This window comes from Podarcis gaigeae, assembly GCF_964106915.1.
Source record: "Podarcis gaigeae genome assembly, chromosome: 16".
Lineage (NCBI taxonomy): Eukaryota > Metazoa > Chordata > Lepidosauria > Squamata > Lacertidae > Podarcis > Podarcis gaigeae.
In genome coordinates, this window is record NC_139693.1 from 23,649,038 (window position 1) to 23,674,088 (window position 25,051).

At 49.5% G+C, this 25,051-nt stretch overlaps 1 protein-coding gene across 1 annotated transcript; it reads right to left on the reverse strand.

Moving 5' to 3' along the window:
• Window positions 1-3,292: 3,292 nt before the first annotated feature.
• Window positions 3,293-23,262, reverse strand: NEFH (neurofilament heavy chain). The gene is made up of 4 exons (XM_083717082.1): window positions 22,226-23,262; window positions 10,709-10,908; window positions 7,079-7,203; window positions 3,293-5,926 (listed from the first exon to the last, which is right to left on the reverse strand). The coding sequence occupies exons 1-4, from the start codon at window positions 23,109-23,111 to the stop codon at window positions 4,273-4,275; spliced, it is 2,865 nt and encodes a 954-aa protein (XP_083573208.1). The 5' UTR covers window positions 23,112-23,262; the 3' UTR covers window positions 3,293-4,272.
• Between the last annotated feature and the right edge of the window lie 1,789 nt (window positions 23,263-25,051).

A 25,051-nucleotide genomic window follows, 5' to 3' on the forward strand; every position in this document is an offset into this window, starting at 1 on the left:
TTTTTTTCCCCCGCTGGGATTTCGTCACAAAAGTGCCATAGTCTTTTTCACCTTGGAATGGGTCTTCCATCTAGAGCAACTGAGCTCTTTTTATCCAGGAATAAAGGGAAGGGAAATCCTTCCACTAAAGCAGGGGTAAGCAATGTGGTGAGAGCCAGTGTGGTGTAGTGGTTAAGAGCGGTGGACTCGTAATCTGGTGAACCGGGTTCGCGTCTCCGCTCCTCCACATGCAGCTGCTGGGTGACCTTGGGCCAGTCACACTTCTTTGAAGTCTCTCAGCCCCACTCACCTCACAGAGTGTTTGTTGTGGGGGAGGAAGGGAAAGGAGAATGTTAGCCGCTTTGAGACTCCTGAAGGGGAGTGATAAAGCGGGATATCAAATCCAAACTCTTCTTCAATGTGGTGCCCACAAGATACAGCTCCTATCATCCGAGACTGAGAAGCCAAGCTGCTGTGAAGTGGTGTACACAGGAATAGATTGAATCTGGAACAGCCACCCAAAAATCTGGCGTCCACCAGAAGCTTTGAACTACATTTCCATCGGCCTCAGCCAGGCCCAGTTCTCTTTCTGCTGGGATGGGTCTGGATCTCTCTGCTTCAGAAGCCCACATTCTGTGAGCAAGAAGACCTGCCTAGAAGACTCGGTGGGCAGGGCTGGCTCTAGGTAAAGATAAAGGGACCCCTGACCATTGGGTCCAGTTGTGACCGACTCTGGGGTTGCGATGCTCATCTTGCTTTATTGGCCGAGGGAGCCGGCGTACAGCTTCCGGATCATGTGGCCAGCAGGACTAAGCTGCTTCTGGCGAACCAGAGCAGCACACGGAAACACCATTTACCTTCCCGCCAGAGTGGTACTTATTAATCTACTTGCACTTTGTGCTTTCAGACTGCTAGGTTGGCAGGAGCAGGGACCGAGCAACGGGAGCTCACCCTATCATGGGGATTCAAACTGCCAACTTTCTGATCGGCAAGTCCTATGCTCTATGGTTTAACCCACAGCGCCACCCGCATCCCTAGGGCTGAGGGCTGGCTCTACCATTAGGCAAAATGAGGCAGGTGCCTAAGGCGGCAGGTGCTGTGTGGGCTGAGTGGCCTGCTCTGCACCCAAGAGCATGAAATCCACTCTCGACTCTGAGTATATTTAAGCAATTAAGTGGGCTTGATGCTCTTGTGCAACAAGATCTCTCCCTCCCCTCCCAAAGAAGCTGGACTTTTCGCAGCATAGAAAGTTGACGGGAATATGCACTGGGGAGTTTGTGCTCGACGTCACGTCCCTGCAGACAAATAGGAACAAACGCTTGATTTTCTGCAGGTGTCATATAACTCTGCAAGCTGCACATCAGGATTACTCAATCGGTGAGGCGTCTTAGAGTGAAGGCAGGCAGCTTGCATGCTTGTAGGATCTAGGACAGCCCTGAGCTAGGTGCAAAAGATGGGTGTGGTTGCAGTGCCAAATCAAAAATACTGCTGCAAAGTGGGAAAGCCACTTGGGTATAGGCTGGACTTGTAGCAGAAGCACACCTGGGGCCAAACCAAAGGCGGAAATGAAGATCCATTAAGAAGGGCAGTGGATCCATTGGTTTTAAGTTGTACAGGCTACTTAAGAGGACAGTAGGATGCTCATATATATTACATGGGTAAGCTTGGAAACCAGGTCACGTTAGGCAGGAAGCCGATAGACAGTGTGTTAATGCCAAGGGAAACAGAGGAAGCTGCCTTTTGCAGACTGCTGGTCCACCCAGCTCAGTTTTGTCTACTCTGACCGGCAGCAGCTCTTCAGGGTTTCAGGCAGGGGGCATTCTCTGTCCTGCCAGGAGATGCTGGGGAATGAACCTGGGACCTTCTGCATGCACAGGTGTTCTACATTGCTGGCTGAGAGTAAATGTCTTTTTTTAGCACATAGAATTCAGCGCCACAGGACAGGGTTGTGGCCAGTAGCCTTCTGCATGAAAAGCAGATGCTCTCCCATTGAATTTTGAGCCTTCCCTTAAGATGCAGGAACACAGGAAGCGGCTTTATACAGCATCTGGTCCTTGTAGCTCAATCCAACTGGCAGCAGCTGCCTTGGGACCCTCTGCATGCAAGCCAGTTGCTCTGAGCTGCGGCCCAACCCATCCTGGATGCCTTAGACTGGGGTGAGCTGCCTCAGCAAGTGCATCTCAGTCCCTAATACTTAGGGTTTCTAACAGCCTAGTTAAAGGAGCAGAGGTCAGAGCATTCGGTCCTGTATACCTGAAGGAGCGTCTCCACCCCCATCGTTCAGCCCGGACACTGAGGTCCAGCTCCGAGGGCCTTCTAGTGGTTCCCTCCCTGCAAGAAGTGAGGTTACAGGAAGCCAGGCAGAGGGCCTTCTCGGTAGTGGCGCCTGCCCTGTGGAACGCCCTCCCATCAGGTGTCAAGGAAATAAACAACTATCTGACGCTTAAAATACATCTAAGCTTAAAAGCTTAAAAGACATTAAACAGGACAAGGCAGTCCTGTTTAGGGAAGTTTTTTATGTTTGAAGTTTTATTCTGTTTTTAGTGTTCTGTTGGGAACCGCCCAGACTGGCTGGGGAAACCCAGCCAGATGGGCAGGGTATAAATAATAAATTATTATTATTATTATTATTATTATTATTATTATTATTATTATTTGAAATACTTTGTCACTTGCACAACTTGTATACAGTGAGATTACATGAGCACCCCGCAGTCAGCTCTCTTAGTCTTAATTCCCCTTGTTTACTGATGCACACCCACCAAACCCGAAGGTCAGTTGCCCAGTTGTTATCTTTTCTTTCAGCAGCCTAACAGCCCACGGATAGAAGCTGTTCTTTACCCTGTTAGTGAGACTAATCGTGCTTCTATATCTTCTGCCTGAGGGCAGGAGATCAAGAAAGTGCCAGCCAGGGTGTGAATCATCTTTGAGGATTTTCCTCACTCTCCTGAGGCAACATTCTTCTGCTATTTCATCCAGTGGATTCACTGGACAGCCTATCATATCTTGTCACCACCCTCTGTAGGCACTTCCTATCAGACGGTGTCAAACCAGTGTACCACAAATAATAATAATAATAATAATAATAATAATAATAATAATAATAATAATAATAATTGCTCATTGAGCCCAGGATTTCACTCCGGCAATGACTCCCCAGGATCTTTGCCATTACTTCCTGATCCTTTTCAGTAGTGATGCTGGGGGACTGAAATGAGGACCTTCTGCATGCAAAGCACATCATTTACCACTGAGCTCCACCTGCCAAACCTTCCCTCTTGACACCCCAGAAAGGAGACCACGACACAGAGGAGAGAGTCAGCTCTTTGTAAGCATTTTCGTTTGCTTTTATTGCACAGAAGCAACTGGAAGTGAACGTTTGACTTGCTGTAGTGCACTTCTTTTTTCCAGTGGGTGAGTGTGTGCATGTGTGTGCATGTTTTTTTTTTGTTTTTTAACGACAGAGGGCACATCTATACGTCAAACCTAAGCCAGGTTTTCAACCGGATTTGACCGGCCTGGCTCCCTCCCAGAAAACATCGGGGACTGCTGTTCCCCTGCAAAGGGATTCTGCTGAGAAATCCCTTTTCGGTATCCATGGTAAACTTGCATTTCCCAGGGTCCCTTAAGAATGGAAGCGAGGAACCGAAGCAATGGAACCAGATTTGAAACCCGTTTAGGTTTCCGGTATAAAACGCGCCCTGAATGACCTTCCTCCTGAGACCAGCTACGGATGAAGCTCTCGACAGTGTGAAAATGAAGACAAGGCATTTTTTTTCTAGATCGTTTTGGAATTCTCTAGCCTACTATACATCTCCCAAAGCATAAATCCCAGCACTAACTGCATACATTCATTTATTGCATTCGACCCATCGTTGCCCATACTTGGAAATAAATGCACTTATTTGAAAAGGGCAGTCAAGTTTTGCTCTGGATATTCCCCTCCCCTCCTCCCTCTCCCCGTTCCTTAAATAAATTCAAGTGTTTAAATGTGGCATTCTGCGTATATCACATTCTGCTACGGAAGCTATCATAACATTATTGAACCACCTTTTTCTGGGGGGTGGCGGCGGCTCGGTTCATTGCTTATTTGGGGTGTCTTGTTTATTTTTCTTTCACATAAACATATTGCTAACGTGAGCTCCATGCCTCGGCGGGTGAGCGAGAGTCACCACTCGCCTAAGCAGAAAAGGTCCAGCCTTCGAAAGGGCAAAAAAAGGAGCCCGTCCTGAGGCAGCGAGGGCCCTTGAACAGCTCCTCCGACATCCGCCGGTGCCTCCAGCTTCCTCCCTCTCACTTCTCGCTCTTCTTTGCTTTCTCCTCTGCCGGGGACGCCTTCTCTGCGGCTTTGCTGTCTTTGGGGTCAGTGCTGGACGACTTCTCCACTTTCTCAGCCTTGGGCTTGGTGGCTTTGGCCGGCTCCTTTGCCGGCTCAGCCTTGGGGGTCTCCTTGACCTCCGCCTTGGCTGGTTCTTTGGGCTTGGCTTCGGCTTTGGGCTTCTCCTCCGGCTCCTTCTTGGGCTCTGCTTTCTCCTTCTTGGGTTCCTCTTTCTTCTCTTCCACCTTGGGTTTCTCGGCCTCCTTCTCGGCCGGCTTGCTTGGCTCCTTGGCCTTCGCTTCTTTGGCCGGAGCCTTTGGCTCGGGCTCCTTCTTGCTGGCTTTCTCCGCTTCCTTCTCTGCCTCCGGCTTGGCCTTCGCTGCCGCCTTGGTGGGCTCCTTTTCCTTCACCTTATCCTCTGCCTTGGAAGGTGCCTCCTCCTTCTCTGGCCTGGTGGCTTTCTTCTGGTCTTCCTCCTTCCCCTTCTTCTCCTCCACCTTGGCTTCCTGTTTTGGCACATCCTTGGCCGGGCTCTCCTTCTTGGGCTCCTCTTCTTTCTTGCTCTCTTTCTTCTCCTCTGCTTTTGGCTTCACCTGAGCTTTCTCCTCCTCTTTTGCGGGGGCCTTGGCCTCCTTCGCAGGTGGCTTGGCTGGTTCCTTCGGTGGGGGCTTCTCCTTCTCAGGTGACTTGGCCTTCGGCGGGGTCTTGGCTTTCTCTGGGGACTTCACCTCCTCCTTTGTGGGGGATTTGACCTTCCCTGGAGATTTGGACTCCTCCTTTGTCGGGGTGGCCCCTTTCTCCGGAGATTTTGCTGCCGGAGACTTTGCCGGAGACTTGACCTTATCTGGAGACTTGCTCTCCTCCTTGGTGGGAGATGGAGCTTTTGCTGGAGACTTGGAGTCTTCTTTGGTAGGGGATGCGGGCTTTTCGGGAGATTTTGTTGCCTGAGCCTTGGCCTCTTCCTTTGTTGGAGACTTCACTTTGGCCGGGGATTTGGATTCCTCTTGCGTCGGGGAGGCAACTGCTGGAGACTTGGAAGCTGGAGATTTGGGAGCTGGAGACTTGGGAGCTGGAGATTTGGGAGCTGGAGACTTGGGAGCAGGAGATTTGGGAGCTGGAGACTTAGGAGCTGGAGATTTGGCATCATCCTTCACTGGCAACTGAATCTTGTCTGGAGATTTGACCTCTTTTTCTGGAGGTGTTGGTGCTTTTTCTGGAGCGTCTTCTGCTGATGGAGATTCCTTCTCTTTTGTCTCTCCCTCTTCTTCTTCTTCTTCAGCACCCTCTCCTCCTTCAGATTCTCCCTGTTCCTCTTCCTCTTTTGCATCTCCTTCTTCCTCTCCTCCCTCCTCTCCTTCCTCTTCTCCCTCTCCCTCTCCCTCTCCCTCCTCCTCCTCTTCCTTTTTCTCACCTCCCTCTTCCTCCGTGACTTCTTCAGTCACTTGAACTTCCTCAGTCTGCTCCTCCACAATCACCGTCTCCTTCTCAGACTTCTCCACCACTTTGATCTTCTCCTCACTCTTGAACTTGATGTGGGTGGAAATGCTGGGGCCTTTGGGGACGGATTCAGGGAAAGGAAAGAGGCCCAGCCCAGCTCCCATGCGGCATTCCTCGCCTTCCAGGAGCTTCCTGTTTCCAAAAAAAGGTGTGTGGGAGAAATCAAAAGAAGTCAGAGTCTGCTAAACCAATTGGCTGTGAGTACCAATCGCCATGCAGAAAACCAGGAGGGCATACAGCAATGGCCACATCCACACTGTACATTTATAGCTCTATGATATCACTTTAAATAGTCATGGCTCCCCCCAAAGGATTCTGGGAGCAGTAGTTCAGTAAGGGTGCTGAGAGTTGTTAGAAGACCCCTATATTCCCCTCCCAGAGCTAAAGTTCCCAGAGTTCCCTGGCAAGAGGGATTGATTGTTAAACCACTCTGAGAATTGTAGCTCTGGGAAGGGAAATAAGGGGCTCCTAACAAATCTCAGCAGCCTTACTGAACTACTGCTCCCAGAATACTTCGGGGGAAGCCATGTTTAAAGTGGTACCATAGAGCTTTGAATGTATGGTGTGAAGTTGGCCAGTATCTATTTGTTTTACTTTGGCTGGTGCATAATGTATATTCCCTTGGCCTCATTGCCGGGAAAGTGCCTGGAAAATAATGGCTAGATCTATGTCTAAATAGACACTCCACAGTTTTAATTAAAAACTCACCCAGGGAAGCAATGTTAATGATCTCCCAGGGACCAGAAGCACAACTCATCTCAACACAAAGCTGCACCTTCAGTTGTGTGGGCCCAACTCTGTGGAACTCCCTCCCACTAGAAGTCAGGCATAGGAAATCTCCCTGCTGAGTTTCAGGTGCCTGATTAAAACCATTTTATTCCAGGAGGCTTTTGTGTCCCAAGTGTTCCTCCAATGTTTTAAAATATTTCAGGTGTTCTTTGTTTAAATTTCTGAGACTTTATAAATTTCTGAAGTTTTTACATGTTGGAGATTTCATTTGTTTTAAATCTTGTACATTAAAAAAAAAATCCTTATATGCTAAATGGTGAAAAGCAGGGTATACATTTTAAAATGAAATATATATATTTTAATAAATAAATAAACCCAAGGAAATAAAGGGTTGTGGAGGAGTGGAATTGAAGGACCGAGGTGAAGAAAACAAGGCTGGGCATGCACAGGGATGCGCCTGTGCATGACAGCATGAAAGGAAATGATGCCGTGTCTGCAGGAGGAAGGGCTTACGCCTGTGAGCCTGTCAGAGTAGGGATATGAAGCGACACTTACCTGTAAGCTGCAATCTCTATATCCAGAGCCATCTTGACATTCAGCAAGTCTTGGTATTCCCTCAGCTGGGCGGCCATCTCCCACTTGGTATTCCTCAGTTCATTGTCCAGCTGGGCGATGCTCTCCTATGAAAGAGAGGCAGAGTAGTGTGGGGATCATCTTCAGGGGGCCAATGAGTGAACGGCAGGGTCGAAGCTGGCCCTAGCACTAGGCAGAGTGTAAGGTGACTGATGCTGAAGGGGCACAGTGACCAGTGTGGGGTACTGGTCAGGTCCAGGGTCATGGAGGAATCGAAGACCTATTGCTATTTTTGTAGCCACCGGCATCCTAGATCTGCCCAATCAGCATGAAGTTGTTTCGCTCTTTCACAGTCAAAGCCTTTGACTGAGATAGAGAAGAAACAGGAAAGGAGGGCAAAAAGTAGAAGAGGCTACCATATGTAGTAGCAGTGTAAAATTATTTAAAAGGCCTGGGGAAAGACATATAAAGATTTGAAGAGAATGTGGGAAATGATTATTATTAAAAAAAAATGCTGAGCCCATTTACTTATTGTTATTTTTGTTTGGATTTATTGCATTTGCATCCCAGGAATGGAAGGAAAAGTACATATGGCTCTTCCCCCTACTCACAACAGTCCTGTGAGAGGGCCACAAGCAAGATGTGACACGATAGTAAAGGTAAAGGTAAAGGTAAAGGGACCCCTGACCATTAGGTCCAGTTGTGACCGACTCTGGGGTTGTGGTGCTCATCTCGCTTTACTGGCTGAGGGAGCCGGCGTACAGCTTCTGGGTCATGTGACCAGCATGACTAAGCCGCTTCTGGTGAACCAGAGCAGCGCACGGAAACACTGTTTACCTTCCCGCTGGAGCGGTACCTATTTATCTACTTGCACTTTGACATGCTTTTGAACTGCTAGGTTGGCAGGAGCAGGGACCGAGCAACGGGAGCTCACCCCGTCGCGGGGATTCAAACTGCCGACCTTCTGATCGGCAAGCCCTAGGCTCTGTGGTTTAACCCACAGCGCCACCCGCGCCCCAGACACGATAGTAAGCGGGGCTTAATAGTGGCACAGGACAGCTGTACCGAAACATCAGAGGTGTTTCATCTAGTGTGTCTATTATCAAGCGCACGTCTGGGACTGCAATGGTCCTTGTGGCTGGCAGCAAATCCTCGGGGATTTCCCCCCCCCCCTGCCAGAGTTGAGATCTGAGGCTCCATGCTGCTCTTCCGTCCTATTATTTGTTTTGTTCATTGACTGTGATTAAATGCCACCTTCCCCCCCCCCCCCCAAGGAGCTCAAGGTGGTGTTTCTGGTTCACCCCTGTCCCCCATTTAATCCCCCACGACGACCCTGAGAGGTAGGCTAGGCTCAGAAGCAGCCACTGGCCCAAGGACACCCAGTCAGTTTCCTCATGAACCCTGGTCTCCCAGGTCCTAGTCCAACACTCTAACCACTACACCACACTCCCCAAAAGCGGCAGGTGCCCACCCTTAATGAGTTTTCAGTACTACAGGCTGCCACAGGATATTTATGCTTGACACGTTGCTGTTAGTGCTTCTGCAGCAGTTTGCTTGTTTCTTTTATCTGCTCTTGGGTTTCTATTATTTGCAATTGGTATTTGTGGTTTCAATCCTTTTACTGCGCTGGGATTACTTTTGTGGTGAAGGGTGGCTTAAAACTACCTTTAAATAATTAAATACACACACACACACACACACACACACAGGAAGAAAGAATATTTAAGAGTGAAATCTCTTTCTCCCCCTTACGACTTCAACATCTTTGACCTGGATGCAGTTCAAGCGGGACTGCACTCGTTTCGGTGCATGCTTAGCCCTCCTATTGAACTGAATGGGGCTTGAAAGTGCTTGGGTTTTGGCTAGATCAAATGCAGGCAGATTTCAGGCTTCTGGGATCTACTTTGCTAGTTACTGGAAGGCATCAGAGACTGGTCAGAGGTGCCACCAACCTCTGCCTGCCCTCAGCCAGCCCACCACCAGCCTTCCTTCTTACGACTCCAAGGAAGTGACCCCGGCTGCCAGCTTCCTCCTCTTTCATCTCATTGTTGCCCCTTGTAGAACTCAGCTAGGAGGAGGACGGAGACATCAGCTCTGCTGCCATCAGCTCTGGCGCCCCCTAGTGTTGGGCTCCCTGCCTTCTGCCCAAGCAGCCCCAATGGGCATTAACTGCCACTGGCAGGGGCCTGAGACACACCAATTAGAGCTTAGTTGTAAAGGCACACACTCCAATTGTAATACGACAATAACGATAACCAGTGCTTTTTTCCTGGGGGGATGCATAGCCCTAAACATTTTGGTTAGGAACATCAACAAAACACCACTACAGTGGTACCTCGGGTTACAAACACCTCAGGTTACAAACACTTCGGGTTACAGACTCCACTAACCTGGAAGTACGTAGTACCTCAGGTTAAGAACTTTACCTCAGGATGAGAACAGAAATCGCACCACGGTGGTGCAGCAGTATCAGGAGGCCCCATTAGCTAAAGTGGTAACCCCTCAGGTTAAGAACAGTTTCAGGTTAAGAACGGGCCTCCGGAACAAATTAAGTACGTAACCCGAGGTACCACTGTAATAATAATGTTGCTTTGTGGAACATTTTTTGTTTGGTGTTTATCTGCATGTGTGTATAAGGGAGGGAGGTTGTCTTCAAGCCAACCAGACAAGGGACTCAGCTACATTAGTAAAAAAAACCAACAACCAACATTTTGAATGCGTTATAAACATGCAACACGGGATGGCTCCGGAGAGTAAAAAAAAAATCTATGCGTTTTTTAACATAGTGTTTTTTTCTTATTTTATAATGATTTCATTTCTAACTTTTTAATAGTGTTTTCCCCCCCGTGTGTAGATCCACCGAAGGTCTGTTTTTTGTTTTTAGCTGTATGCCTTAGGTCTCATCTAGACACAGTATTTTACCACTTTATACAGTCATGGCTTCCCCCAAAGAATCTTGGAAAGTATGGTTTGTTAAGAGCGCTGAGAGTTGCTGGGAGAGACCCGTATTCCACTCTCAGAACAACAATTCCCAGAGTTCCCAGTGAAGAGGGATTCATTATTAAATTGCTTGGGAAACTGCAGTTCTGAGAGGGAAACAGGGGACTCCTAAGGATGCTAAGAGTTCTTAACAAACTACACCTAAGCCCTACTCAGAGTAGATGCATTGAAATTATCAAACCAAAGTTACCCATGCCTATTAACTCCAACCGCTCTGCTCTGAGGAGGACTGCCATTGACTATCACCCATTTTTCTGCATGGGGCAGAAAACAAGATGACACCCTCTTCAATCCACAGACAGTGGTTGATAAGGGTGGTAGCTAGATCTTCCTTCAGTGCTGTCAGTGGGAGAAGCTTCAACACTTCTTTTCTAAAACATTCTTGTCTGTCTTCAGCCTAAGAGAGCTTGGCTTATCCTGGGCTACCCTTGGGTTATACAGCTAAGACTGGTGGATTTAAATCCAGGTGGTGAACCCAGATATCACTGGACTATGGCCCCAGCCTTCCTCCCCATTGGCTGTCCCACATAGGGGGCGGATGAGACCTGATATTTGAAGGGCACCTGGTTGGGGGAGTCTGTAGTAGGCAGCTGCCATTGGCCCACACATTACCTGATAGGAGAGGACATCAACATGATGGCGGTCTTCAATGTCGGCCCTCTGCCTCTCCAGGGATTCCTTTGTCCCCTTGAGAGCTTCGAGCTCGGTGGTTTTGGACTGGAGCTGATGGCGGTATTCGGAAATCTCCTCCTGTGCTGTACGGATGGCATCGGTATTCACCTTGGCCGCTTCTGACAGCTTGTCCAGCCTCACTGTAACATGGGGAAGGGAAAGGAGAAAAAGCATATATCCAGTCATTGGCAGATGAAGATAATGGACTTTATGGAGCTGGCTGATCTCACTGGGAGACTCCACGACCAGAAAGAAGAGGAATATCAAGAAGACTGGAAGAAATTTAAAGACTATTTGAATAAATATTGTAATATTAAAGATTTGTGACTACTTGAAAGAACTAATTAGGCCTAGGATTAAATAAATAAATGAGAAACAGAACGATAAGAAAAGTTAGGAAATTTGATTATAACCGGAATATTGTTTTTTGGAATAATGATATTGGAAACTGCTACATTCAGTTACAAGGAAATTCAGATGGAAGAGATTAGAGGAAGTCATATAATATGTTTATGAAGTTGGAAGTTAAATTAATTAATTATGTTTTATTGTATTTGTGTATGTGGTGGTATTCTTGGGTATTATTTGTGAGGTTTGTAATATTTTATTTCTTTCTCTTTTCTTTTATTGTTGTTTTTCTTATTTTTGTTTTATTGAAGTTATGTGTTTGTATGAAAGTCAATAAATATTATTGGGGGGAAAGAAAAAGAAAAAGCATCTATCCAGTCGCAAAGCATGCCAAAATATATCGTCAAGGAAAGATTGCAGAGTACAGGCCATTCCTACTCCATCCACAATGGTCCAAAACAGGAGTGAACTCCAGTCCCAGGGGCCAAATTCTGGGCCCCTTCCAGGGCTCTCGATATGGCCTTTGGGACTCTCCACATGCTGTGTCCATTCCCATGTGACAGACCTCAGGCTCTCTGCTATCCCTTTACTTAGTGATTTTGCCATACTGGAATGTGCCCCTGAAATGTGATTGGACGAGTTCATAGTCTGGACTAATTCATTGAGGACCAAGCTATCAATGGCTGCTAGACATGATGGCTGCACTTTGCCTCCACGGTTGGAAGCAGGGCTGGATTTAGGTTTGATGAAGCCCTAAGCTGCTGAAGGTAATGGCGTCCTTTATATGTCCAGCTGTCCTTTGTCAACAACAAATTGTCACTGTTTTTTGTGTTGAGTTGAATATATGCTATATGGTAATTTATGGACCTGATAGGTATCGAAAGCCATTTGCACATGTTACCATGCTACCAGTCCATGCAGAATGTTGGCACCCTATACAGTGGTACCTCGGGTTAAGTACCAACTTCTCCCTCCTTAAGTCTCAATGTTGTTCCTTGTAGATCTCAGCAGGGAGGAAGATGAGGAGAAAATTATAGATACAGTGGTACTTCTGGTTACGTACTTAATTCGTTCCGGAGGTCCGTTCTTAACCTGAAACTGTTCTTAACCTGAAGCACCACTTTAGCTAATGGGGCCTCTCGCTGCCGCTGTGCCGCCGGAGCACGATTTCTGTTCTCATCCTGAAGCAAAGTTCTTAACCCGAGGTACGATTTCTGGGTTAGCAGAGTCTGTAACCTGAAGCGTATGTAACCCGAGGTCACACTGTATATAGAAATGAGCACACCAGTGATATTTTAGAGAGCAGGCTAGCAGGCAGGGCCCATCACTTACACAACACAAAACACTGTTGCTGTATGTAGGTTTTATTTTATTGGTTTTTTATCTTATATTTTGGAAGCGTACACCCAGTTTTTTCCCTTTGAGCTGGGCATGTTTAGCCTGGAGAAGAGGAGGTTAAGGGGTGATATGATAGCTATGTTCAAATATATAAAAGGATGTCACATAGATGAGGGAGAAAGGTTGTTTTCTGCTGCTCCAGAGAAGCGGACATGGAGCAATGAATCCAAACTACAAGAAAGAAGATTCCACCTAAACATTAGGAAGAACTTCCTGACAGTAAGAGCTGTTCGACAGTGGAATTTGCTGCCAAGGAGTGTGGTGGAGTCTCCTTCTTTGGGGGTCTTTAAGCAGAGGCTTGACAACCATATGTCAGGAGTGCTCTGATGGTGTTTCCTGCTTGGCAGGGGGTTGGACTCGATGGCCCTTGTGGTCTCTTCCAACTCTATGATTCTTTGATTTTGGAGAGGGCTCCAAGAGAGTAGGGCCTTAAGCTAAAAATTGTTTAGCTTATATGTAAATATGACACTGGTTGGAGGGCAGCACTGCTACTGAACACCAGTTCCTGGAAACCACAGGAGGGGAGAAGGCTCTTGTTCTGTGGTCCTGCTTCCCGGCTTCCCTTTGGGACATCTGCGTGGCCACTGTGAGAATGCTGGATTAGATGGGGCCACTTGTTTTCTTGTGGTCGTGCCTCCTACTTCTCTGGCTAGAGAGAGACGCCCGTAGGCAGCTCTGAATGCAGCTTAAATGTAGCCTATGGTACCCAGGCGGCAGTGAAGCCTGTTGCTCCGCCCACTTTTGCCACTGGCCTCGCCCACTACTGCAATGCCGGCCCGCTTGCCCCAACCCCCTCCAGCTCTTTTGGACTACAGATCCCAGCAGCCCTAGCTAGCACAGCTGCGGAGCGATGGGGGAAAGAGAGGAGGAAGGGTTAATAACGGGCTTAAGACAATTCAGCCGCTTTGGCCAGCCCCTGATGGAAACCTCCAAGCCTCCATCACTTCGCTTCCTGAGACGAAAGGGCAGCCCAGCCCCCTCTGCTGGGATCTGCAAGATGATTCAGCGTCATCATCCGGAACTAGGCAAGTTCCGGAGGGGGGGGGGATGAACTGTGCATTATTAAAACATTCTGAACGGATTTTTTAAAAATACAATATACTGGTTTTGCACTCGTTTAAGGCTGTTCAGGTTTAAAAGTGGAATGAATCTTGCTCCCAAATGTATATAGTCTCAGTGGCGTAGCGTGGGTTGTCAGCACCCGGGGCAAGGCAAGTAATTTGCACCCCCTAACCCGTGGATTTGTGCCCCCTAACCCGTGGATTTGCACCCCCTAACCCTAACCCCCAGGTGTTGCGCCCGGTGCGGCCGGCCCCCCCTGCACCCCCCACGCTACACCACTGTATAGTCTTGCCTCAATATGCCCTCTACAAAAAAACCACAAAACTGATTTTTATATGTACTTCTTGTCTGTGTTTTGTATTATTTAAGCTGCCGGCTTGCTGTGTGTTGTTTCCAGCATCGTAAGCTATAAGGTATACAGCCTTGGATATAAAGGAGGGTTTGATCCTGATCACCCACTAGATTCAGCAGGGGTTTCATAGCTCCCAGATGCAAGGGGAAGGGCAGGGGAATTTGGATTTTCAGGTGGCATCCTGTGGAGGGATAATACTTCATGTTACTGCCTTGCCACATATGCAGGCAGATGGAAGCAGAGAATGAATGTGAGCCCTTTCTCGCTCTCTGCTTTCCAGTCACCCGTGCTGCGATGATGGTGAAGGGTTTTTCCTTTTAACTGGGTTCATGAATGATCTGCTAAAATTAAAAAAGAAAAAACGCAGCTTAAAAAACAAAACCCAAATCAGTTGAATGCTATTGTTAAGTAGCTGTGAGCTCTTCTGATCTCTGCTCATACATCATTTGTCTCTTTCAGAAGGGCTCGCGCAGCGTTCACATATTGCTGACTGCAGCATCCCGAAAAACAAACCTTAATGTGTTTGTACTTCTGATTTTCCAGAGAGGATCAGCAGCAGTAAAGGTGGCAAATGGAATGGAGCCTAAACGAATGCTGTATTCTCCATGGTGCAAAAATATGTATTTATTTTATTTTATTGCACTTTTTTCTCAAAGGAGCTCAAAGTGGCATGTATGGCATTCTCTCCCCCCCCCGTCCCCGTCCCCCAGTGAGCTTCATGGCTGGGTGAGAATTTGAGCCCTGGCCTCCCAGGTCCTAAGCCTGGCACTTTAACCACTGAACCACACTGCCTCTCTAATGTGTAGTCAACATATGACACTCCTCTCCAGAAGGCAGGATAACAGCCTCTGATTTAGGAATGTTTTTAAAGGGATTGAGATAAATGCAGGATGTCTCGACACACACACACAGACACACATAACAGTGGCTGGGAAATGTCATAACTGCTCAGGGCAGCTCTGCATTCAAAGGCATTTAACCTCTGAATACATAGAGGAACATAAGAAACTGCTTAATACTGAGCCCAATTGTTGGTCCATCTACTTCAGTATTGTCTGCACTGATCGGCAGCAGCTCTCCAGGGCTTCAGACAGGAGTCTTTCCTAAAATCACTCGGGGATGCCAGGGATTGAATCTGGGACCTTCTGCATGCAAAGCAGATGATCTGCAACTGAGCGAGGACTGTTCCCCTCTGAGCTATGGCCGCCATAGAATAAACTTTTCCCAGGAGCATTTCCAGCTAGGGGACCATAGAAAAATGATATGGGCAAGTGGTGGGTACGAAGAGCAAAAAATAGATGAGGTAGCTCAGAAAAAGGCTGTTTGGTTTAAGGGATATCAGAAACAAAGGGTGGGGAGAAGGAAACACCTGTGTCTTCATGGCCATAAATGAACGCATCCTAAGCAATGGAAACTAACATAGACTAACAGATTTTCCTGCATCTTGAAAATAAGGCTGTGCTTTGTAGGATTGCAAGAAGTTTTGTAAGGAGAACTATATGAATTATTGTGAAAAAGGACCAAGAAAGGGTTTATTTAGGATTTGGATTTTATAGCAATAACTATTAAAATAAAATGCAAAATCAGAAAGAAAGTTAGAAAACCATTAATATCGAAGTTGACAGAAGACCTAGGCTGTGATAGCTAAAGGTTTGTTATATTGTATAAGATGAGATGTTATGTTTGGAAAACATGTGCCAAAATCAAATATATACAGGCTCTAGGGTTGTGCGCTCATCTCACTCTAGAGGCCGGGAGCCAGCGCTGTCTGCAGACACTTCCGGGTCACGTGGCCAGCGTGACGAAGCTGCATCTGGTGAGCCAGCGCAGCACACGGAACGCCGTTTACCTTCCCGCTGGTAAGCGGTCCCTATTTATCTACTTGCACCCGGGGGTGCTTTCGAACTGCTAGGTTGGCAGGCGCTGGGACCGAACGACGGGAGCGCACCCCGCCGCGGGGATTCGATCCACTGACCATGCGATCGGCAAGTCCTAGGTGCTGAGGTTTTACCCACAGCACCACCCGCGTCCATATATATATATATATATATATATATATATATATATATATATATATGAAAATAAGGCTGTGATTAGAATCTAGCTCCTGTGCCTGCCTCCCCAGAGCCCCATTTATAGAATGTGGGTGATGATGACCTACCTTTCAGGGTTAGTGTGCAGATGAACGCTGATATTGCAAAACACCTGGTCTTTTAAGAACTGCATAGGAATTATGATTTAAACGGTTGGTGCTGAGGAGGACACATTCTGGTTTGGAGGTGGTGGTGCTCAGTCTCTCCAAGCGAGGAGAAGGACCAGCCATCTACAGAGATTACTTTCTAGAGTTGCAGAATCAACTCCCTGCCCCACCTCCCTCTGACCCAGAGCATGGCCCATGCTGCTGCTTGAGATGCTTATTCAAACCATCTGCATACACAACTGAGCTCGTGGGATCCGCAACAAAATTTTGCAGTGTCTCCCCACCCTTGGTTAAGAGTGCTCCTTTTCAGATTTCCAGCCTACCCTACTCTAAAAGGCTCAAGCAAACCAGTTATTTTCTCCCCTGCCCCTCTTTCCTGGTTTTCTGCCTGTTCCATCACCAATTGACATTCATTATTCCGTAGTTCCTGGGGCTGCTGGTTTTGGCTGCTGGTTGTTGGGGTTTTTTGGGGGGCGGGGAGGAAGTCCTTTAATTTAATTTTTCTGCAAGTATTTTGTACTACGGTACTGTGGACTTCAGGATTCACCAAAGCATGGCTATATATTTCTCATTGGCCAAATTTGAGCTGAAATCCTGTCGACACTCAACCACCTGAACTCAGTATTATAGGGAGCACAAAGAGCCTCAAAAGACAATGTTGATTCTCTCTCTGTCTCTCTCTCTCTCTCTCTCTCTGTGTGTGTGTGTGTGAGAGAGAGAGAGAGAGAGAGAGAGAGAGAGAGAGAATCAACATTGTCTTTTGAGACTTCAAATCTCCCCCTTCTTGGTGGAGAGACTGTACTGTGTCTGAAGAGTAACAGCCTTAGAAGACACAGATTAGCTGACACTTGCCCTCACTTATCTACACCTTCAAAGCTCACACAACCCCACTCCAGACCTCCAGATAGGAGGTGCCCCTCTCAGAAAGGGAGAGCTGGTCTCAACAACCTCAACACACTTTGCTGGATAGGCTGGCCTTGGTGATGTCTGGGCCTGAAGGCAGCCATTCTTGTTTAGGAAAGGCCTCTGCCACAGCACTCTTTTGGGGGAGAGCATAGCAACTTCTGGGATCAAGGACAGGAAGCCTAGGGCAGGGGGCAGGGGGATTAGTTTACCATCAGTCACTATTGCAGTTGTGCTGCCAAATTAGAACTTCTCTCAATCCCACTGGCATCTGAATCACGGCAGGTGGTTATCTACAAGAGAGCCCCTTCTGCGGCTGCTCCCACACAGCAGCATTTCTTCCCAAGGAGAGGTTAGACTGGCTTCCTCTTTGTCATATTTCTGCTGACAGCCTAAGACCTTCTTATTCAGACACGCCTTTGAAAACTAAGGTGCAGACGATGCTGATCACTGGGCTATGGTCAGAGGGAAATGAATCTTAACTGCAGGTTCTAAATCTGTTCTGGTGTATTTTAATTATTGCTTTTAGCTGGTTTGTTCTTATACTGTGTTTTTTAATAATGTTTTAAAAGGTTGCAATGTTTTTTGTAAAAAGGCAAGATATAAATAGATTAAATAAACATAGCCATAAAGACAGCCCTCACAAACTCTGTCTGTACATGATCAAACAGTCATGCCCCCCCCCCCTGCATTTGGGGGACTTAAAGACCTCTTTCCTTTCTCTTTTTTTTATTCCTGCAAGTCTCATATCTCCCCCACATTTGCCAATAACCTGCCTCTTGTATGTGGGTGGTGACATTTTCGCTTAGTGACCATCACTAACTACTCCATTGGGAAATTAAGGATGTGGCAATATGTTATGATGTCTGGATGGTTTCATTCTAGAATAAACGCAGGAGCCAAAATCAGTAGTGAAAATGGACTCAAAAAGCCTCTACAAATGACCATACAATAGGGCATTGGGGAGAAGAGCCGTCCTTTTAGCCCCTCGTATTGTGAGCAAGGTGTGTGTGTGTGTGTGTTAGAATTGACCTGTCTCAATTACTTTCTGTGGGTGGTTCCCTTTAGGTTGCGGGGCCAACCTGACGATCTCATCTGAAGTACGGGAACCTGCCTGACAGGACTATAATAGAGCCATTAGGTCACATCCCACTCACTCTTAAGCCTGTGCCATTTTCACAATGCAGGCATGCTGTAGAGCTGTCAAGCAACATACTTTAAAAGGGTTTGTGGAACAGATAATTCTAGAAGCTGGGGGGGTGCAGTTTGCACCCCCAAGGGAAAGAGATATGCTGCTTTTTGCACAATGAAAGTGCTATGTGAAACATTTAATTTAATAAATAATAATAACCTGATGCCACCATAAGCTAGGCTTTTCATTTCCTCACAATAACATAAACAGAGTTTGGCTGTTGGAGCAGGCAAATGGCCCATCCAATCTACTATCTTGTTCTCACAGCTGCCACCCAGATGCCTGTGGGAAAACCAGCTTAGATATTTGGATCACATTCCTGCAGCTGCCCTCCAGGCTTCTGCCAGCCTTTATGAAAGGAGGAGGGTATTGCTGGTGGCTACCAAACAGGAATGGCTAAGGAAAGACAAAAGAGCTGTTAAAGCTGGACTGCAACAACAGCAGGGATTTCCCAATCTGTAGGAAGTAAAATATGTCCCTCCTGCTAACTTCCAACAACACGGAGTCCCTTACAATGCTAAGAAGGAGGAGGTAAATTTAGGGAGAAGTTATATGTGACTCGCCTCACCAATCCCAGGAATAAATTGCGGTATTGTGATCGGAGACTCTCTCCACTAGTAACACTCTGCGCCAGTCTTCGTGAGGAACAGAGCAATTGAACCCCTACTGCACGGTCTAAAGTGGTGCAGACTAGGACCTGAGAACCCAGGGTTCAAATCGGCATTCAGCCATGGAACTCACTGGGTGGCCTTGGGCCAGTCACTGCCTCTCAGCCTAACCTACCTCACAGGGTTGTTGCAGGGATTAAATGAAGAGGGGGAGCACCATGTACGGTGCCTTGAGCTCCTTGGGGGGAAACGGTGGGATATATATGCAACCAATCAATCGAACAGCGGGATCAGGACCCCCGCCGACAACGGCACAATGGAGGATCAGCACCGCGGACAGCGCCCGCGCCTGCCATAATGATAACGCAAGCGTCCTGGAAAAAAATTGCTGGATCAGGACCCTGGACAGCGTCGTTCCTCCACACCCCGGGGGCCCTGAATGCAGGTTAGCATGGCCAGGGGGCGCGTGGAGAGGAAAAGAGCGGCTAGGTGGTAGAGACAGTGACTCGAGCTGTCCAACTTTCCGGCTGGTTCTGAGAACTTGCTTTTGCTGCAGTCCCTGAAATCCGCCTGTGCTTGGAAGTCGAAAGGGCTCCGTTTAGGGGGGGAAGGTCGTAGAAAAAAGGTTAATCACCTGCTTTGCATGCAGAAGGTCCCAGGTTCTATGCTCGGCGTCTCCAGGTAGGGCTAGAAATGTCCCCACCTAGGATCTCTGGGGTAGCCTCTGAGCTACACAGAGAGACCAATGGTCTGACTCGGTGTAAGACAGCTTAGGTTCCCTCCCACCTAAATCATTTTGGGAGGCGCGAGCGCTTGCACCGACCGCCCCAACTGCATCCGATCCCGACGTTACCAGCCTTTCCGGGGCGCCCCCGCCCCGCCCCTACTTCAGCGCGCCTCTCTCGCTTCAGTAGGTAGGTGTGTGGGTGGATCCCAAGGGAACTGGGAAATGGCCAGAGGGGGAGGAGAAATGGGGCGGCGAGAGAGGATCGGGGCCCTGGGGAGGGGAGGGGCTGTAAGAAGAGAAGTCAGACACCCTGCGCCAGCCTGGCAGCCGCCTCCGCCCCACAAGCCCCCCTCCCCGCGTGCAGCTGACTTTGGCTTCAAGTTACTGCAGGAGGAGAGGACTGACTCAGCAGAGACTGCGGAGCGGCGCCCAGACACAGCGCGCGTCGTCTCCCCCCCCCCCTCCAACCTCGTCCCACACATGGTTACCCCCACCATTTTCTCTCCCCACTCTCTGCAGCAAGGCGGATCGACCCCTTTTTTCTTAGGTACTTCTGCAGTACGGATAGGACTGGTGACAGATTCAGTTCTCCCCCGGGGGGGGGGGGGAATGTAGCCGCTTTTTGCACCAAGGAGAGGCATAGATTCATCTTTTTTCCCCTGTAGAAACTGCACCCCCAGCAAATGAATGAAAGGACACCCTCCTCTGTCCCCCAAGAGTGACGGCGCAATACAGTGATACCGCGCATTAAGTACTTAATTTGTTCTCGAGGTCCGTTCTTAACCTGAAACTGTTATTAACCTGAAGCACCACTTTAGCTAATGGGGCCTCCTGCTGCCGCCGCTCGATTTCTGTTCTTATCCTGAATCAAAGTTCTTAACCCGAGGTACTATTTCTGGGTTAGCGGAGTCTGTAACCTGAAGTGTATGTAACCCGAGGTACCACTGTACTTTCCTTCCACCGCTGTCCACAGTGCTGACTCAGTCTCCCTCCCTCCTCGTATTGGTGCAATGGAGCAACGCGCTCACAGTCCAGGTATCCCCAAAGTTCACCACTACCCCCTGAGCCCCTGAATGCATTCTCTCCCCGCCCCCCCGCCCCTTTTGGAGTCTTCCTTCCCTCGCTATAGACTCTGGAAAGAGAGTCTTTCATCCACCTCCCAACTCCTTTAATAGACAATCCACCTCCTCCCCCCAACATTTCTCCCCCTCCCAACTTTTTCTGTCTAGGCTAGCGGGCCTGACCTCCATGGCAGGACATCTTCCCCCATCTCAGCAGCTGGGGTGGGGAGATGACCAGTATCCCCGCCCCCGCCCCCGCAGAAGTATCTTGTCCACTGCATTGGCCTATATTATACAAGCAATTCCACGCGGTTCGTCTGCTTCACTTGAGGAGGGGAGGGCGAGTTTCGCTTTACCTGTAAGTGTTGCTATCATAGGTTTCCCAGTTGAAGCTATTTAGACGTACTGTGGGGGGGGGGGCACTGAGATAGGGACACGCCCCCATTGCAACGCCTTCCTTTGCGTGGAGACTTCCATGACAAGGTCTCCATTTTTGCAGAGTAATGTCTTGTCAAGGGATGCCGCTCCCCACCCCGGCACGCAAAGAACAACACCCCCCCCCGAAAAAAAATACATTTGGAAATTCCTCCGCTCCATGCGACTTGTTCCCCTCTTGCCTTGGGGTAGGAGCGCGATTTCAGGGATGGGGAGGGAGGCGAATGTGAGGGGGGGGGGGAGAGAAGAAGAGAGAAAGAGAGGTTTCGCCCGGTATGTTTGTGTGTGAAGATTCACAGCGAGATTTCGCAGCCTGCCCTTGAATATATCCAAGATGAAATGGCTCTTTATCCAAAAAGAAGAAAAATCAACAGATAATTTTGCAAGCGCTTCTTTTCGCACCTAACAACGACTACTTACTTAATTTGCAATTATGATGACATATTATTATGCTTGACTATAACGAGGCGGTACATTATTAAAATAATAGTCCTGGAGTGGAATGAATCATATCTGGTTCTTTGCTCCCTTACTATCTGGGGGCGGGGGAGAAAGGGGACCTTTAATGAAACCCACCAGCCCCCATCCGCTGACCCTTCCCGACGAAGGCGCGCTCCCAGCTTTGAAACTTCCAAATAGTTGCGGGGGGGCTGGGTCCACTCTTGGATTATGAAGCGACGGGGACACCCCCTCCATTCCTCGCCGCTCCTTTGATGAAGCGGCTGCTAGGAGACAGCACATTCTCCCTCTGCTGCCGCTGAGGTGGTTCTCCGGCACGCCTTCCTTCCTTCCTAACTGCAGGATGGTTCTCCGACCGACCTCCTTTAGACTAAGGCGTCTCCCCCCGCAGCCCTACTTCCCTGCCGGCTCTCCGGTGGCTCCCCGGAGTCCCCTTCCTTCCTTCCTATTCCTGGGGCGGTTCCCGAGTGGCCGCCTCCTCCTTCCTTTGGACAAAACTGCCGCCCCCGCCCAGCCCAGCTACTGGGGGCCCTCCAGTAGTTCCCCGACGGCCCTCTCCATGTCCTTGGAAGGGTTGCGGGTGGGGTGACCTCTCCCTCCTTTGGACAAAGCTGCCCCCTCCGCGCGCGCAGCTCTCTTATCCCACCGTCGGGAGGCTCCCTGACGCCCCCCTCCTCCTTTCCGGGATGGCCCGCCCCGTCCATAGTCTCACCTCGGAACCATTCTTCGGACTGGATGGAGCTCTTGACGGTGTGTCCCTCCAGCTGGGCGCGGATCTCCTTGAGCGCAGAGGTGACGTCGGAGCGGGCTGCGGCGTCGCGAGCCTCGACGGCCACCTGGAGAGCGCTGCTGCCTTGGATCTGGAGCAGCAGCTCGGCCACCTCGTCGTCGTGGCTGCGGCGCAGGAAAAGGCTCTCCTCGCGCAGCGCCTGCAGCTTCTTCTCCAGTTCGCCCTTGGCTAGCTGAGAGTCGTCGGCGAACTTGCCCAGCGCCCGGATGGCCGCCTCCACCTCCTCGCGCTGCCGACTCTCGTCGTCCAGGCGCTGCTTGAGGTGCGCCAGATCCTCTTCCAGGTGCTCCTGCTCCAGCTGCAGCTGCCCCTTCTCGGCGCTCAGCACCACCAGCGTGCCGCGCATGTCGCGGATCTCGCGCTCGTACAGCTCCCCGATGGCTGAGCGCCCGGCCTGCTGCTGCCGCAGCGCCGCCGCCTCGGCCTCCAGCTGCCGGTTCTGCTCCTCCAGCGCCCGCACCTTGTCGATGTAGCCGGCGAAGCGGTCGTTGAGCGCCTGCAGCACCTCCTTCTCGTTGCGCCCGCGCAGGTCGCCGTTCAGCGACGACTCCAGGCTCTCAGTCGACGAGCCTAGCTGGCTCAAGACGCCCGCGGCCCCGGACGCCGACGACGCCCCCAGACGCCGGTAGCTGGAGACGGAGACCGCCGAGCCCCGCGACCACGACTGCGAGTGGAAGCCGCTCGACGCCAACGAGCCGCTGCCGCCTGCGGAGCGCGCGGCTGCCGTCGAGTATCGCCCGCCGCCGAAGCTGGGCTCCTTGCGGTACGAGGGGCCGCTATAAAGCGTGTCCATGCCGTAGCTCATCATGGTGGTGGCCGGGAGGGCGCCGCTGCCGTCGGAGCGACACGCCAGAGAGGCCACTGCGGCAGAAGGGAGCGCCGCGGTTCTTATATACCGCACGCCGGCAGCCGCCGAGCATCCCGGGGCCGCCCCTTCTGCGAGCAGGGAAGGAGGGAGGGAGGGAGAGAGAAAGAAAGAGACGGGGTGGTAGAGGAGGAGATGAAACGGCTTCTTCCCCCCTCCCCCCTCTCCCACACATATACCTGTGCCCGCATCCCACCCCCTCCTGCCAAAGGAAAACTCTGCAGAGCTTTTCAGTAGGTACCGGGGCTGAAAGTTGTACCCCGCTTTCCTAACCTGAGACACTTACCGAGAAGGGTTCCTCGTTTGAAAAGATGTTCCGGGGCTCAAATTATGCGTCTTGCCCTTAACGTGAGATATATTATTTTGGGGGGTGGGGGTGGGGCGGTATTGTTTAAGAGGTCCCGGAGCTCGCGTCTTTCCTCCACCTCCCGTCCTGAAATATGTGATAGTTTAATTGTTTGAAAGGATCTGGGACAGGGGTTCGGGACCCCCCACCCTGAGGTACAGCATATGATGGTTTAGTGTAATTGAAAAGGTCCTGGGGCGCATGTCTCCCCCTCCCCCAACTCAAGGTGTGTGATGGTTCTATTGATTTCTTTTTCTTTTTCCAGATTCTGACACTTAGAAAAAAATTACCCATACCAAACTGTGTTACAAAAGTAATATTGCTGAAAGTATAAATATAAATTAGCCCACTAAACAATATTTCAGGATTCAGATTACATTTCTTTAAAGTACAATATATTACAAATAGGATTAACCATCTTCTGTTTAATATAATATTCGAGCTACTATATCATACTAATTTTTCCTTTACAGCATTCATTGTATTTTATAACCTGTAATAAGAACAAATGAGCCCATTAATTACATCCACATTTCATTGTTAAGAGGTTCTGGGGCTCCTTCCGCTGGAAGTATGTGGTGGATAATTTTACTTAGAGGGTCTCGGGGGCTCACGCCCACGAATTCCTTCATGAGCAACCTTCAGGGGCTGCATATCAATGGGGGCGTGGCAAGAGGCAAAAATGGGCGGAGTAACAGATGCGACGGTATCGTAGGCTACAATTAAACCAGGCCCATTTCAGAAGTTTGTACCAAACAGAGTCTCTCTCCATTCAAGGAAGCCAGAAGTGGCACATCCCAGAGGGGCGAAAGCGCAAGGGGAGGGGGATGGAGCAGAGTCAGCGAGGGGCGTGGCCTGAGGAAAGTCCCGAGGGCCAGATACAGTCATACCTCGGGTTACAGATGCTTTGGGTTACAGATGCGCGATTTCGGGTTGCGCACAGCGCCAAACAGAGAAGTACCGGAACGGGTTACTTCCGGGTTTTGGTGCTTGCGCATGCGCAGAAGCACCAAATCGCAACCTGTGTGTGCAGACACAGTGCTGCAGGTTGCGGACACTGCGGGTTGCGAATGTGCTTCCCGCATGGATCACGTTCGCAACCTGAGCATCCACTGTACTAGAGGCTTAGAAGGCTGCATTTGTCTCCCACACCTGAGACTGTGGTTCTTCTTTAAAGTGAAGGCAGGAGAAGAGTGTTGGACAAGGACCTGGGAGATTGGGGCTCAAATCCCCACTTGGCTATGAAGCTCACTGGTTGACCTTGGTGGCCAGCCACTGTCTCTCAGCCTAACCTACCTCACAGGGTTGTTGTGGGGATTCAGTGAGGAGGGGGAGAACCGTGGATATAGCCTTCAGCTCCTAGAAGAAAAAGGTGGGATATAAGAATTGTTGGCATCCTTCAAGAGACAATGGAGTGTGCCTCGGGGCAGGGGGAGTCAAGCCACTGTGATAACAGCATCAAAGTGACCTCCCTGGGGTGCAAACCTGGGCAGTGTGCATGGAGGTCCTTGGGCTGCTCAGACAACAAGACTCCACT